Genomic DNA, 13,430 nt, shown 5'->3' with positions numbered 1-13,430 from the left:
TGCTGAAACAGGTTCAGGTTTTTTCAGGACACTGGACTTTCTGACCATCTGGTAGGAGAATGAAGAATCTTCAAGATACACTCAGACATCAAATGAAGCATGAGTTTTCATTAAAAAATATGCCCACAGCAAAATTGACTTCCAGGTCATAGCACTTAAAGGACTGTAAAAAGTAACCACAAATCCTCAGTCAAGGTGGGGGTTTATTTTCTCGACAATATTTACTTTGGCAAGCCCATGGTCCTTTCATTTCAGGCCAAAGCTTTCAGATTCAGGCTGCTGGGCTTGGAAACAAACAACATTCTTATGTGATGACACAGTGACCTGCTTGGCTCTAAAGTTGAATAATTGTCTAACCTAGGCTTTTGCTTCCTTTTCTCGTTGTGTTTCTCCAGCCACAGCTGGAGAAAAAGGGGTGGGTTTCACACCATCTTGTGGATGTGTTTCATTCAACACCATTTTTTGGAAATGAATCGTAGAATGGTTAAGACTGGAAAGGGACCTTAAAGGTCATCAGTGAAGCCAGAGTTCTCACTTATAGATCAGACCTTGGATGCTTAATTTGATATGTAGGTAACCCAGCAACAAAACACTACAAATATAATAAAAAAGTGACATAAGGTCTTCAAGAGGTTATAAATGGCACATCCAGTGCATCCTTTTGTTACAGTTTCATTCTGTATTTGTCAGCTTACTCTGTTGTTCTCAATATGCATCATGCATGAAATGATGCTACAGCTGTTGGGGCTCTTTCATTTCTATTTTTGTCGCCAGTGAATCCAGACTCCTCCCAATCGATCGTGCCTCTTAAAGTAAAAAAAACCTATTTTACTGGTACTTAAAAGATAATTTTTGGGTATCCCAGCAGGCATGGTTAAAAACCAAAACCAGCTGAAGAGAATAATTTTCAAATTGTTTCCTTTTACAGATAAGTTTCTTCATCTTGGAATCAATGAAAATACAGTATTCGTCTGTATGGTGGGCAGAAAGTGATCATTATGGGATGCATTACTCACCGCATAAAGCATTCCAGGTGTACACTCCGATGGGTCCCAAAAACGTCTGGTAGGGATTACTGACAGCATTAGTGCAGGTAAATCCGGAACTCAGTAGGGAGGTCAGTAAACCAAGAACCAGAATCACAATAACCGTGGTGATGATGCTTTTCGTCTTGGTGTCCGTCAGGGTCTTGGAAACTGAAATACAGGGGCTCGGTGTTGATAATGAGCCTTCCCAGCACAGCCTGGTGGGCTCGGACAACCTTATGACTTACTGACATCGCTCTAATTAAAAGCTAATAACCAGATCTGCAGAGATTGGGGGGTAGAAGGTTTAGGCATAGCACAGGAACCCAAATCCAAACTGGGGTGAAGGTGTGTTAGGCTGAAATAATGTCTGTTAACCCTGCAGGCACGCAACTTCCCGGGCATTGGGTAGGGTAATAAACTTCTCTTCCTCAATAATCCTGTAAATATTTACTCTTGACGTGGCCAGACAGAGGTAATAAACTTCTCTTCCTCAATAATCCTCTAAATATTTACTCTTCATGTGGCCAGACAGCCATTTTATGCCTAAATCAGGTTAAAAAACTAGGTCTTGCTCTGCCCATTGTTCCTGAGATGTCTGGAAGCTTCTGCAATGCCTGTTTAAAACTCGGCTCCAGTTGTAGATTAATTCCTTTTAATACTGAGATGTCTGGAAGCTTCTGCAATGCCTATTTAAAACTCATCTCCAGTTGTAGATGAATTCCTTTTAATGTAACAGCAGTCCCCCTCATATGGAATAAATCTGACAAGGGGAACAGCTTCTTAACGTCCAGTAAAGCCCCTAGTCTGGAAGGGTCAGGTGCATTTGAAGGACAAATGTCACTTGGCATGGTCATTCATGGACAGATAAGGCATGGGTGAGATGGGGCTTGTCTGGCATGGTCATTCATGGACAGATAAGGCACGATGGGGCTTGTATCCTAACTAGATCTGTCTCAGTAGAAAAAAAACAAAAAAGGATGGAGGGTGCTTTGTGGTCATGGCTGGTGGCCCTGGGCTGGGCAAGGGGACCAACGTCCCAGCCTTGTCCTGCCCTCAGGCTCCAGATCTCCACTCCTGAGGCCACGTGTCAGAGTCCTGCATCTTACCATCCAGCATCCTGGCACCTCTCCTTTTTCCTCCAGCCTACTACAGTTGTTCACACAGTTTGTAGCCTGGTGTAGTTTCTGTAGCTATATGTGTGGCTGGTTATACATACATGGCACAAATAGCCCACCCCTCCAGGACTGTAATCAATTTTATTGTTTTTGCCTAAATCCTTCCAGTTATTTGATGCGTTGCGGATAATAAGAGACACCAATGCGACTGCAATACACTCGAAGTGTAATTGCAGCATAGCTGCTTTGAACTATAGTATTTTCCTCCTTTCAATTTAAAGATTGAAAAGGCAACTACAATGTGCCTGTGGCTGCCTTACCCTATAACAAACACGACAACAATGTTTTCAAGCTCTGTTAAATGGGTGTTGTGATAGACAGCCATCTGTAGGAAAACTTCCTTTCTGTGCTGCTTTTAATACAAAGCCATTACTGCAAAGTATTCTGTTAGTGCATAAATTGGAGAAATCAGCAGAAAAAATAGGAAAAAAAAAAAATAGAAAGAAAATAAACACTCATAACACAAAGAAGAGCTATTGGAAATAAAAGAAGAGTTTCTCTCTCATTTTACATAATATTCCTGGAAGAAGTTAATCTCTGACAGTGCTCTGCAGTTTAGGGGATGTAATTTTGTCAGACTCCACCTGTTGTAAGCATGCCTGCAACAGCACAAGACTAAAGGTTTTAAATGAAATACTGGTTTTGTGGCAGCAGATTTTTTTTCTTTTTTTCAAAAGGAGTCAGTGCAAACTGAAGGAATCTGCAGTAGCTGATCTACTTGAATGAGATCGATAGTAACCTACAGCTGGATAACCTCTGCATCAGCGTAAAATAACCTAATTCCCGAATGAAAGCAGATGGGTTTGCCTTTGCCAGGTCTCTTCTTAATTTCCTGTATCTATTTTTTTTTTTCTTGTTGGATAGAATTTCCCAAACTTTTACTGCCCTGACTATGAATGACATCCAATGACACCCAGCCGCCAGCCTGGGGTCTCTTCTAAGCAGTGCTGATCTGGCAGCTTTTACAAGGTCTATGATCGCATACGACACATAATGAATTGTCCATTTAAAAAAATATATCTATATCTCTAATCTATCATCTTTGATTTACCCTTTCATAATTTCAGTTCTCCATTTCTCACAGCCAGGCCACGCTTGCTGAGCAGCACTTTGTGCTGGGATTTAAAAGGATGCTGACAACTCTCCTTAGTGGTGTCTGAAATGTGAGGGTGGAGAAAGCACAGCACTTCATTGCTCCATTGCATGGGCAATCCATGCACTTAAGGATTTCATCAAATGAAAGGCATCTACTCTCTTAGGAGGACCCGACTATTTGAATTTTAAAATAGTATGGATGCAATTCTGCATTTTTCCTGTTTCAAGAATGTACAGAATCATACTTAACACAAAATGTGACAATTATGCCTGGTATGGAGCCTAAGAATTAATTTAAAATTGGTTAATTTAATCTCTGATATATGCCCAACTGAACTAGTGAGGGATGTGGGCAAATCCATCTTCAGACTACTCCTACAGCACGTTTTTCTTTCAGCAGCTGTTGAAAGCAACCAGCAACTCCTGAACCTCACTTGTCTTATTCATCCCTAAATGGCTGATAGGTGAGAACCGAGGTAACGGTTTGTAAATGGTAAGTACAAAACCCTAAATCTGGTGGGGGGAAAACCACCACGATATGCGCATAGACTGTGCAAAGAACCAAAATCCTGTATTGATGCAAGTGTTCTGTGAGTGCTTGTCATTAATTGTAATTAAAATCTATCTGAGGGTAGTGCCCAGACCCTGAGATTGGGCTGTGTTAGCTGCTGCCCAGACAAAGCAGGATACATGCCCCGAATTCCTGCCAGACTCCATCCTTGCCCTGCAATCGGCTCTCCACGGGTGGATTCCTGCTTTCACACGGAGCCCTATTGAAATCAGCAAGAGTCCGTCCAAATGGCGCAAGGTTTGGGGCTTGAGCCCAGCTGGCGTGGGGAGATATAACTGCATAGAAACTATTTTTATAAATGCATATGTTATTTTCTAAAAATGACTTTGATACGACTGTAAATAAACTGGTTTGGATGACTTGTGATTTTGCATTTGTTCTGTAATGATCCCAGTATGTGCTGTCTGTATCCCTAGGTTCAGGTTTTTCGTTGCAATATGTTCTAGCTCTGCCACTGGGGGAATTTGGGTGTCTGTACAGATAAAATCTCTGTATTAAATGAAGCTGGGAAAGAGCTAGGAGATGAGAACCATCTGGAGGTTTAGGACTGCTGAGCTCTACCTTGGTGGCTTCTCTGCGAATGGGACATCTTACAGCAGCCTACCAAAAAATTAAAAAAAATTTCTTAAAGTACATCTCATGTTTCAAAATTGTTTGACCTACTCTTCCAAATCTTCCTTTGCAAATGCTTTTCTTCACATCAGTAGAGCTACTTGTGCATAGAGTTGCGTAAATCTTTGCTGAACTGTGTGAAATCAGTATTGAGTTGGTGGTTCGTACGTGGTATGAATAATTTCTTGTTTGTTTTGCTTTTTCTCATGTTTTCCTTCTCCTGCTAGGATTTTTCATGCTTGTCTACAAGGTTGCTCTAGGTAAAACCCCTTCTGCTCTTCCCCTTATTTTTTTTAACTTTATTTTATTCCCATGTAGCATCCCTCCTCCCTTATCTCTCACTTCTGTCCTCCTTAATTATTTAACCATTTTTGTTCGGTTTTTTTCTATAATAATTCTACCATTGAGGATAAGCACCAAGAACTGAAGATGCACAAACGGTGGGATCTGTTGTGTATCAGCATAAGATACAGTTTAATTTCTACTGGCTCTTTACTGAAATGTTATTCTAATAACCTTTTTTTCTAAAGCTCATTTCAGAGTTTTTTTTTGGAAAGTCACGATGACGAGGAGTCACCTGAAAACCACGCATTGGGTGGGGGACGAAGGACTTTATAAAAGATGACAAGCCATGTTGTAATCTGTACTTCCCAGTCTGGCATAAAAAAAAAAAAAAGAGATGAGCAAGCATCAGGTTTGAAATACTAACCAAATGATTGATAATAGCACTTAAAAATGGAACGGCGTGCTTTTAAAGGAAGAAATAAAAGGAATACTGCCATTAATGTGTAGGTCCAGCACACATATAAACATGTATTGCCTAAATTATTGTTCTACATGTTTTGTTCTTTTCTCTTCAGCAGCGTCATAAAACCTTCTTCAGAAATGATGCTAATTTGATAGTAGGTGGAAAAATGTTTTAAATCCATTAATTTAACCTTACAAAATTAAAAAGAACAATCCTGGAAGCCGAATTAGATTTACAATCCTTTAACAAAATGGTAATTGAGCGTTGCTTTTCTGTCCCTACCTGAAAGCTTCTGAAAATTAAAATCAATTTTGTACAAAAGTTCCTATTTTCTATTTTTTCCTTGCTCCCAGGTGTAGGCTAAGATCGCAGGTAATTAGAAAAAGTTGCTATTGGCAAGATTGCTGCAGCATTTCTGTGCTTTTTGGTGGTCTTAAAATTTTATAGCGTTTAAATCCCCAGCCTGGCTTACAGATATTCTTGTTTTCACTGAAAGTATTATAGATTGCTGCAGCATTTCTGTGCTTTTTGGGGGTCTTAAAATTTTATACCGTTTAAATCCCCAGCCTGATTTACAGATATTCTTGTTTTCACTGAAAGTATTATAGTCACAGATGAATAAAAGAAGAACACACAGTTCCTACATCCGTCACCCGCACGAGCAAGAAGATGCCATCCATTCCCAGGCGTAACACCACTCACCTTGGAAATCCTTTCCTTCCACCTGAATTCCTCCAGCAACCCGTGTACAGGTCCCACTAAAAAGGCCGTAAGTGAGGCTCACGGTAGCGTTGGAATTCGTGTCGGAGAAGTGAACCTCGCTGCTCATCCAGTGCTGCGTCGCCAGAACAACGCAAATCAGCGCAAAAGAGCAAACGCAGGTAAAAAAGGCGGACGCAAACATGACGGTTTTTTTTCTGGATGGCATTTTGTCAGCCAAAGATTTTCCACCGGTTCCAGGATATTTTCTTCCCTTTAGGCGCTCAGATTATTTTCTTCTTTTTAGTCCTTCTTACCATGAGGTCGTTTCTTCCTCCTCGCTGGCTGGGCTCTGCTCTCTGTGCCACCCAAAAGTTACCCTGGTAAACTTGACGCAAGCAGCAGTGGTCATAAAAATGTAAAAGAATTGAACTTTGGTCTGGGGAAAAGGTGTTGCTATAGCTACAAGAAAACCAGCCCGGCAAAGGCCAGGAGGAATCGTTGGCGGATGATTTACGATTGCCTCCTCGACTCTTTTAGCTTTCAGATTGCGGGTCTGGAGACGTCTTCACGAGCCTGATGTCTGCAGGTTCCCCGCTCACTTTACTGCTGTCTGGGAGATTTTTTTACTCCCTGACAACATCTTCTGGCCTGTTTTTGCTTTTTTCTCTGACAACCAGGCTGGAAAGAATTTTTGTCAAGTCTGTATCTGATTTGCTACGGTAGAGATTAATAAAATGTTCCTTCACTGTCCAAATTCCCAGCTTGTTTTACAGCTACCCAACTCTCTCTTTGGAGACCTCTTATTTATGCTTTTCATGAAAAGACTGGGTTGGTCTTTGCTTTAGGGTGAGTGAGGAGGTTCTATCTACTGTCAATAGGTTATTTGCTAAGGAAGAGCTATAATCCTTAATTAAATTCCATATGTTGTCATGCAATAACTCTATACATGTCATGATAAAGTCAAATAGATTCCATTAGTTTTTATTTCTATTAACTAGAATGTCATTGTTCCATGTTATACTGAACCCATGCTTTGGGATCATCCAGAATTTTTTTTTTTTTTAATTAACCTGTAAATAACTCTGGTGAGCTCTTTTCCTGAAGCTTGACCAGTTTGTCCTGTAAAGACACTGAGAGATGAAAGTTTTACGAATTTGAAATGGAAAAGAATTTCTTGGGGGGGGGAGAAAATACCTGTTCTGTAACCCAGTGATATTATACCCTAATTGTTCTAGTGTTCTGATTTCTTGATTCAGAACTTTCAAGCAGGAATCACATTTGGAATCGATGTATGTCAGTTCTGAGATTGAAACTGGTCTTTTGTAAGATATGGTCTTGTTTATTTTTTTCAAACGAATATGGGACTCTAACAACACCTCTGATGTCATTGCCTTTAAGAATTTATACATTTTATTAATAAATAACTTACATGCTTCATATAGATACTTAACATAGGTAATATAGCAGAAATCACCCAGTGTGCAATTTAAGCACTGGAGAGCAAAGGGAAGTTTTCAGTCCTCCTGAAAAAATAAGAACCAAGGGACCTCCCTCTCATCTTCTGTCCCGTACTTCAGTTAAATTTTAACCATAGCACTTTGGGTAAACTTTGAGACTGATTCACCTCTACAAGTTTATTAATCCAATAGCTCTATTAACCAAAGAGCATAGTCCAAGTACTTATAGCCTAAGGATATTTTTTAATAAACGGAGGTAAAAAAGCTCTGCCACTTGTCCCCTATGAAATATATTTTAAATATATATGTTTAAGAATTCCTGTTTGGCTTGGTACTAACTTTGAGAGAACAACTTTTCAGCTGCTGGTCAGCAGGTCTCCTTTGGCAGACTTGAGGGAACCAAATTTAAATGAACTGCGCACCTTTAAAAAACGCTAAATAACAGCGACTAAGAGCTGCAGTGGATAGCCTCCAGTTCCTTTCTGAGCCATCTTACTGAATTATATTTAGTTTTCAGTGACTCAGCTCAAATTTTTGTAGCTCAAATAGCTGAAACTCTCCTGAGGCCAGAGGAATTGCTCTGTAAATGAGACAGACCATAATTTCCCTTTTTCTTCTCTGTCACCTTGAAGTTAATCTTCTCTCTGCCGACGGTACCATTCCCTGTGTCTTTTTTTTTTTTTTTTTCCTCCTAGCTACCTAAAATAGTATCATATAACTTGGAACAAAAATTGTAGTTTGATGTGACACACCTCATTATTTGAGACAGAAGAGATCGGTTTAATCCAACTCAGAGAAAAATTTTCCCGATCAGCACCTTACCCACTTGGACCCCACTAGCACAGACTCAGACTCAGGAAACAGAAAAATTGGAGTAATTAATTATGAATCAGATGGACAGCAGAGACCCTTGGAATCCTTTGCTATATAAAATTACATATAGCCTTGGATTTTTAAAGGTAGAATATGTGAGTATTTCTCTTCTGGTTATGCACAAGTTAGTTTAAGCAACCAAATATGTAAAAATATAAAATCAAAGCTTTTATTTGCAAATATTTTCTATACATTTATTTTTTTCCTGTTACACAAACACATTGTTACATATGGAAAAAGAAAAATCACGAGGTGGTTTGTTGGTTTGCCCCCAGCTCTGGACAGATTCTGTCTCCCATGAGATGCCATCTCCGGAGGGATGCTGTCTCCAGGCTCCACAGGCTCACTCCCAGCTGCTGGCAGGTCAGTGTGCTCAGCAGCAGCTGGGGAAATTGAAGGTGAAACCACTGCCAATTATTTTCTGTTCTGGTTTTAAAAGTTCCATGTTTAGTTTTTATCTAAAAAAAACCCCCAATTGGCAGCTGGGCAGGTGATTCAGCAGGGTGGCTGGCTGGCAGGTGTGCCAATATTTGTGTTTTTCCTTGGATGCCACTTTTGCGGTACACCCTGATGTATCACACAAAGCTTTCACATCCTTTTTATTTTCCATTTTCCATGTCTGATCGCACTGCTGCTTGGCATCTGAGATACAAGGTCCTCAAGCTCCACTTGGCCCCAAAAGGAGTCGATAAATCTCCAGGCAAGGCAGATGTACATGCAGCACTGCAGGATCACATGCAATACCAATGTTGCCTCGACCTCTTATAAGATAGATAGATTATAATTTAAATTATTATAAATATACTATAGAATACTTAGAATGAGATTGATTTTTATTTTTTTTCTGGTAGCATTGCAGCCAGCATTCTGAGTGGTGATGGAAACAGGGATTTGTTTTATGCCTTTTGGACTGGGTGAGGGAAGTCAGATAAGGCATCAGGAATTTTATTGTAGCTGGAGATGAATAATGTGAAGCTCAACTGAACTGCAAAATTATTGCAACAACTGTTTGGGAAACTTAGAGGGATGCGAGTACATCAATTTTTTTTGTTGCTGTGTGGTGCATTTGTGCTATTCCATCTTCCGATTTCACTCTTCTCTTGCTCTGTGCTTTTTTTACAGCACTATTGAGAAAAACAAAAAATACAACAAACCAAACACGTTTTAAACTTTGTTTGGATTTCTTCCCAGAAAGTGACTCAATCTCCTCAGCTGAGAACTCCATCACTAGACAGTTATTGATTTCCGAGCTCTGATGCTGGAGCGTATCGGTAGCACTGGAGTGACAGCCGGAATATCGCGCTGCTGCCAGTCCCTTGGGAGCAGCATCCTTTTCCCTCAGCCGTTTGTGGCCACTGGCTTCCATCCCAGAGCCACCACACCAGTATCAACGCAAATGTGAGAAGCAAAACCCTGTATTAAAATAATCGCCTGCTGCAAGAGCATTCCTTGCTTTTACCATCTGAGCAAGCTCGCTGCTGTCTGTTCCGGTATCTGGAGGCACAACCTGTGCTACTCCAGAAGTATATTTACAACACAACTGGGTTTTATACTCAGACACCTGAAGAGGTGATGGCCAAATGCACCTGGTCTTGGTAAAAGAGGAAAAAGCACCTTTCAGCATCTCCTCCCCTTGCCACGAGCACTCCTTGCCCCAGCGGGAACGCCGCTTGCTTCACATGGGCACTGCAGGGGCAACCCGGATGTTGCCTTTTTCCAATATTTTAAAATTAAGAAATTAGCCAGTGTGAAGTTTTGATACAAAATAATTTTTCCATTGGAAAGTTTATCTTCTAAAACATCTCGCACAACACACCCCAAGGCAGGAGGAGACCCATGCCTTGGCAGCAGCTCGCTGAATGTCTGACTTCTCGCTCGTGCCCTTTCTCTCCAAGTTGTAAAATGCTGTGGAGGTGTTTGCAAAGAACAGCAGAGGACATTCTGGTGAAATAAGAAGTTTTAAAATAAAATTTTGAAAGCATCGAGATGTTTTCCATTTTTCTTTAACCCCGCAGGTCAGCGACTGCAGTTACCAAAACAGCTGAGCTCCATTAAAGCCTCTAACATGTCCAAGGGTATTTTTTTTTCCATACCTCAAAAGATGACTTGGAAAACTTTAAAATAATGTGTTTAGGTGTTAAAAAGCTGCTGTCATTCATGACTGAATAGAGCAAGTGGAGTGGTCAAGTACTGTTTACTGAAGGGTAGGGGAAAAAAAGGCTTCTGGTCTTATAAAAACCAGAAAATAAAGCCTTTGCAATTTTTTCAATTTAATAAAATGTGGCTTTGAAGCTGCTTCAAGGTTTGTAATGCTTAGAATAAAACCTGGAGGTGGAGATGGAGAGAAGAGCTGGCAGGGCAGGCTTTCCCTTATTGCAATTTCTGTAATAATTATAAAGATACGTAGTCTTGAATACTTAAACATATTCCTAGATACTCATGATTTTAGATCCCAAATGTAAAAATCTTAACCAAATACCTCTTTGTAGTCATTAAATTAGCTACCGCTGGGATGTTAAATGTTCTCATGATTTTGCCCAATTATCTGGACTTTTTCCTGCATTTTTAGACTGAGATAGATTTGCAGTTACACAAATCATGTGTCTGTATCTGTTATTTGCTGTGCTGCCTCTGACTTTCCAACTTCAGTACGTTTCCAATTTGGGTTCTGGTATATCTGTCAAGAGACGGATCTACCGTGCTGCTGCCAAGGGCACAGTGCCCATTTTTCGGTACATGTGGAAGCCTGGTAAATATTTTGCCAGCTTTTGTCTACGTGAAGGGAACTGGTAGGATTATTACTTTAATAAGATTCTAGATGCTCTTCCTTGAGATCTTTTCTCTCAAGGCTGTGACCATCCCTTATGGCATAGTACAGAAAACAGGAAACATGGTTTTATCGTACTTGGCGCTATCAGGTTCACAATTGTGCTGAAACACCCAAAATAATTTTTTGCTGTTCAAATATTGCCTATTTCCTACCATACAGTTCTTGAGCTCGAAGCAGAGAAGATCCTTTTTGTAACACAGAATAGCAAAATGACTGTCATTGCTCACAGGAAAGTTTCCCCCATTTCCACTGGAACAACATCTCTTCCACGGTGCAGAACAAGGGATGCAGGCGCCGGGTCCTGCCAGAAGCTGTCAGAGGTCCTGCAGCTCCTCCAGCAAATTGGAAGCAGGGGTGAAACGGTTGCCAAAGAGCTGACATTTCCGAGAACATCTTTGATTTGTGACGGAAAGAGAGGAAAAGACAGATGACCAGTGGAGTGTGAGATGAAGAAAGAAAAGTCGCTGCTGGAGATCTACTGGGCTAAATGCGTGGATATCTACCCGTTACTATTTTATTTTTCCTACAGCATTTCAGTCTTCCAATTTCTTAAATTTATTTTCTGCTGAAGCAAGTAAGCTCTGCTGATGTAGTGAAATCGCTTCAAATCCCATCGCAGCTTGCTTTTTCATCCTCACCCCTTTCTTACCAGCATAAATCCCCTTCAGACCTTGTCGAGAGAGAGCTAAAAATGGGTTTTAAAAGGCTCCATTCTTCTTATTCCCATTTCCTAGACTTTGTGGAGTACTAATCTAGTTTTTTGGATACAGCACTATATCAGAGAACACCATACCATGTTGTTTTTCTCTAGCCAGCAACTGGAGACAAAATCAGCCTCAGGCTTACTCCATCCTGTTGGCTCCAGCTCATTAGTGTATCCTGAAACACACCAGCAGCAGAAACCCAGGCTTAGAAGTATCCTGGACATGACTGCAAGGAAGCAGAGCTGGGAACACCGATGTGAAATGCCAAGGCTAAATTTGTCATATTGTTTCAATAATCACACTCAGGACTTGAGTACAGGGTGTTGGAGCAAGAAAGCCTGGATGAAGTTCCTTTTATAACTTTATTTCAATTTTTTTTAGATATTCTCTTTATCTAGAGAACATCTCTTTCCCCCAAATAACGTATGAATAACTCTAACGTCCATTTCCTTTGGTTCTTTATTGTACAACTTTGCCTTCATGTTTCTTTCCCATGACTAATAAATTTTGGAACCTAATCTAACATTTATATCACGGTCTAATAGTACTTTTGGTTTCTGCACTAACAGAAAATGTGGTAATCTTATCCAAGGTGTATTATTCCATTTATTTTATTGCTTGGATATAAGCAATCATTTCAATTAATATACAATTTCTTACGAACAGTGACTAGTGAGAAAATTGTTGACTTGCAGACATTTGACCTATAAACACGTTCATTAAAATCAAACGCCCTCCTGGTACCGTGCCCATTTGCACTGCCCTGTCTGCTGAAAAATTTTAGCATTCTCGTAAATTGCTGTTTCCTAGTCAACACGACGCCAAAGGGACACAATTAGGCTGTGATTAAGTTTCCCGCAGAAGACACAAATATTCACAGATGTTCGAATGTTTTTGTTCCGATGGTCTTTTCATACAATCCCTAATTGCCTGGCATCCTTTGGGGCAGTTAAAATAAACGCGGTGTGCAGGGATATAGGTGTTTGAAAGTCACGTATACGCGAGTCCCTCGGGGAGGAGAGATTTCTTCCGCGGGGAAACCTCCTTGCTTTGCGAGAGGTGGTATCCAAGGGACTGGAGACAAAAGCAAGCAAGATGTGCCTTCAGCCTCCCTGATTCTCGCCTTTTCTTCCCTAATCCCCTCCTCCCTGTCCTACTTTTCCGCCTGACGTTGCTATTCTGGGTTTCACCGTCCTGATTCCTTGGCCTCGTGCGACCCGAGCTGCTGCTGTGGAGGTTTCGTGGAGGAGGAGGAGGGTGCAAGAGGCCTCAAACTTCTCCCTTCCACCCCAGTGGCGCGTCACCGGCGGGGTGAGCTGAAAGGAGAAGGATCCTGGGATGCAGAGGCCTCTCAGGTCCCTCCAAGCTGCTTCATGCCAGGATCCGGGGACAGGCCACCCAACCTCACGCTGGCTGCCTGAGGAGAACCGGGCGCCATCCACGCCTGGCCCTCACGCTCCCCGCGCACCCCCAGTACTGCTTTTGTGACACGAGACGCTCTCCACGTGCACAGGCTCAGAATCTTGGAATTTCGGCTGGTGTGGGCGAGCCCAAGCCCTGACTGAAACTTGTTGTTAACACACAGAAACCTGCCATCCATGTGGGTGTGAGGCGCTGGCCCAGGTTGCCCAGAGA

General features: G+C 41.3%; 1 protein-coding gene across 1 annotated transcript in view; it reads right to left on the bottom strand.

The window, feature by feature from the left end:
• The window catches only part of CLRN3 (clarin 3), a 6,794-nt gene extending 637 nt beyond the window's left edge, over positions 1-6,157 (bottom strand). The window contains exons 1-2 of the mRNA XM_010081927.1: positions 5,932-6,157; positions 1,017-1,196 (exon numbers count right to left, since the gene is read on the bottom strand). Of these exons, the coding sequence (XP_010080229.1) occupies positions 1,017-1,196; positions 5,932-6,157 (406 nt within the window). The remainder of the gene's footprint in view (positions 1-1,016; positions 1,197-5,931) is intronic.
• Between the last annotated feature and the right edge of the window lie 7,273 nt (positions 6,158-13,430).

The sequence above is a fragment of the Pterocles gutturalis genome, unplaced genomic scaffold (genome assembly GCF_000699245.1).
Source record: "Pterocles gutturalis isolate BGI_N339 unplaced genomic scaffold, ASM69924v1 scaffold4234, whole genome shotgun sequence".
Lineage (NCBI taxonomy): Eukaryota > Metazoa > Chordata > Aves > Pterocliformes > Pteroclidae > Pterocles > Pterocles gutturalis.
This window is presented reverse-complemented; position numbering and strand designations above follow the sequence as displayed.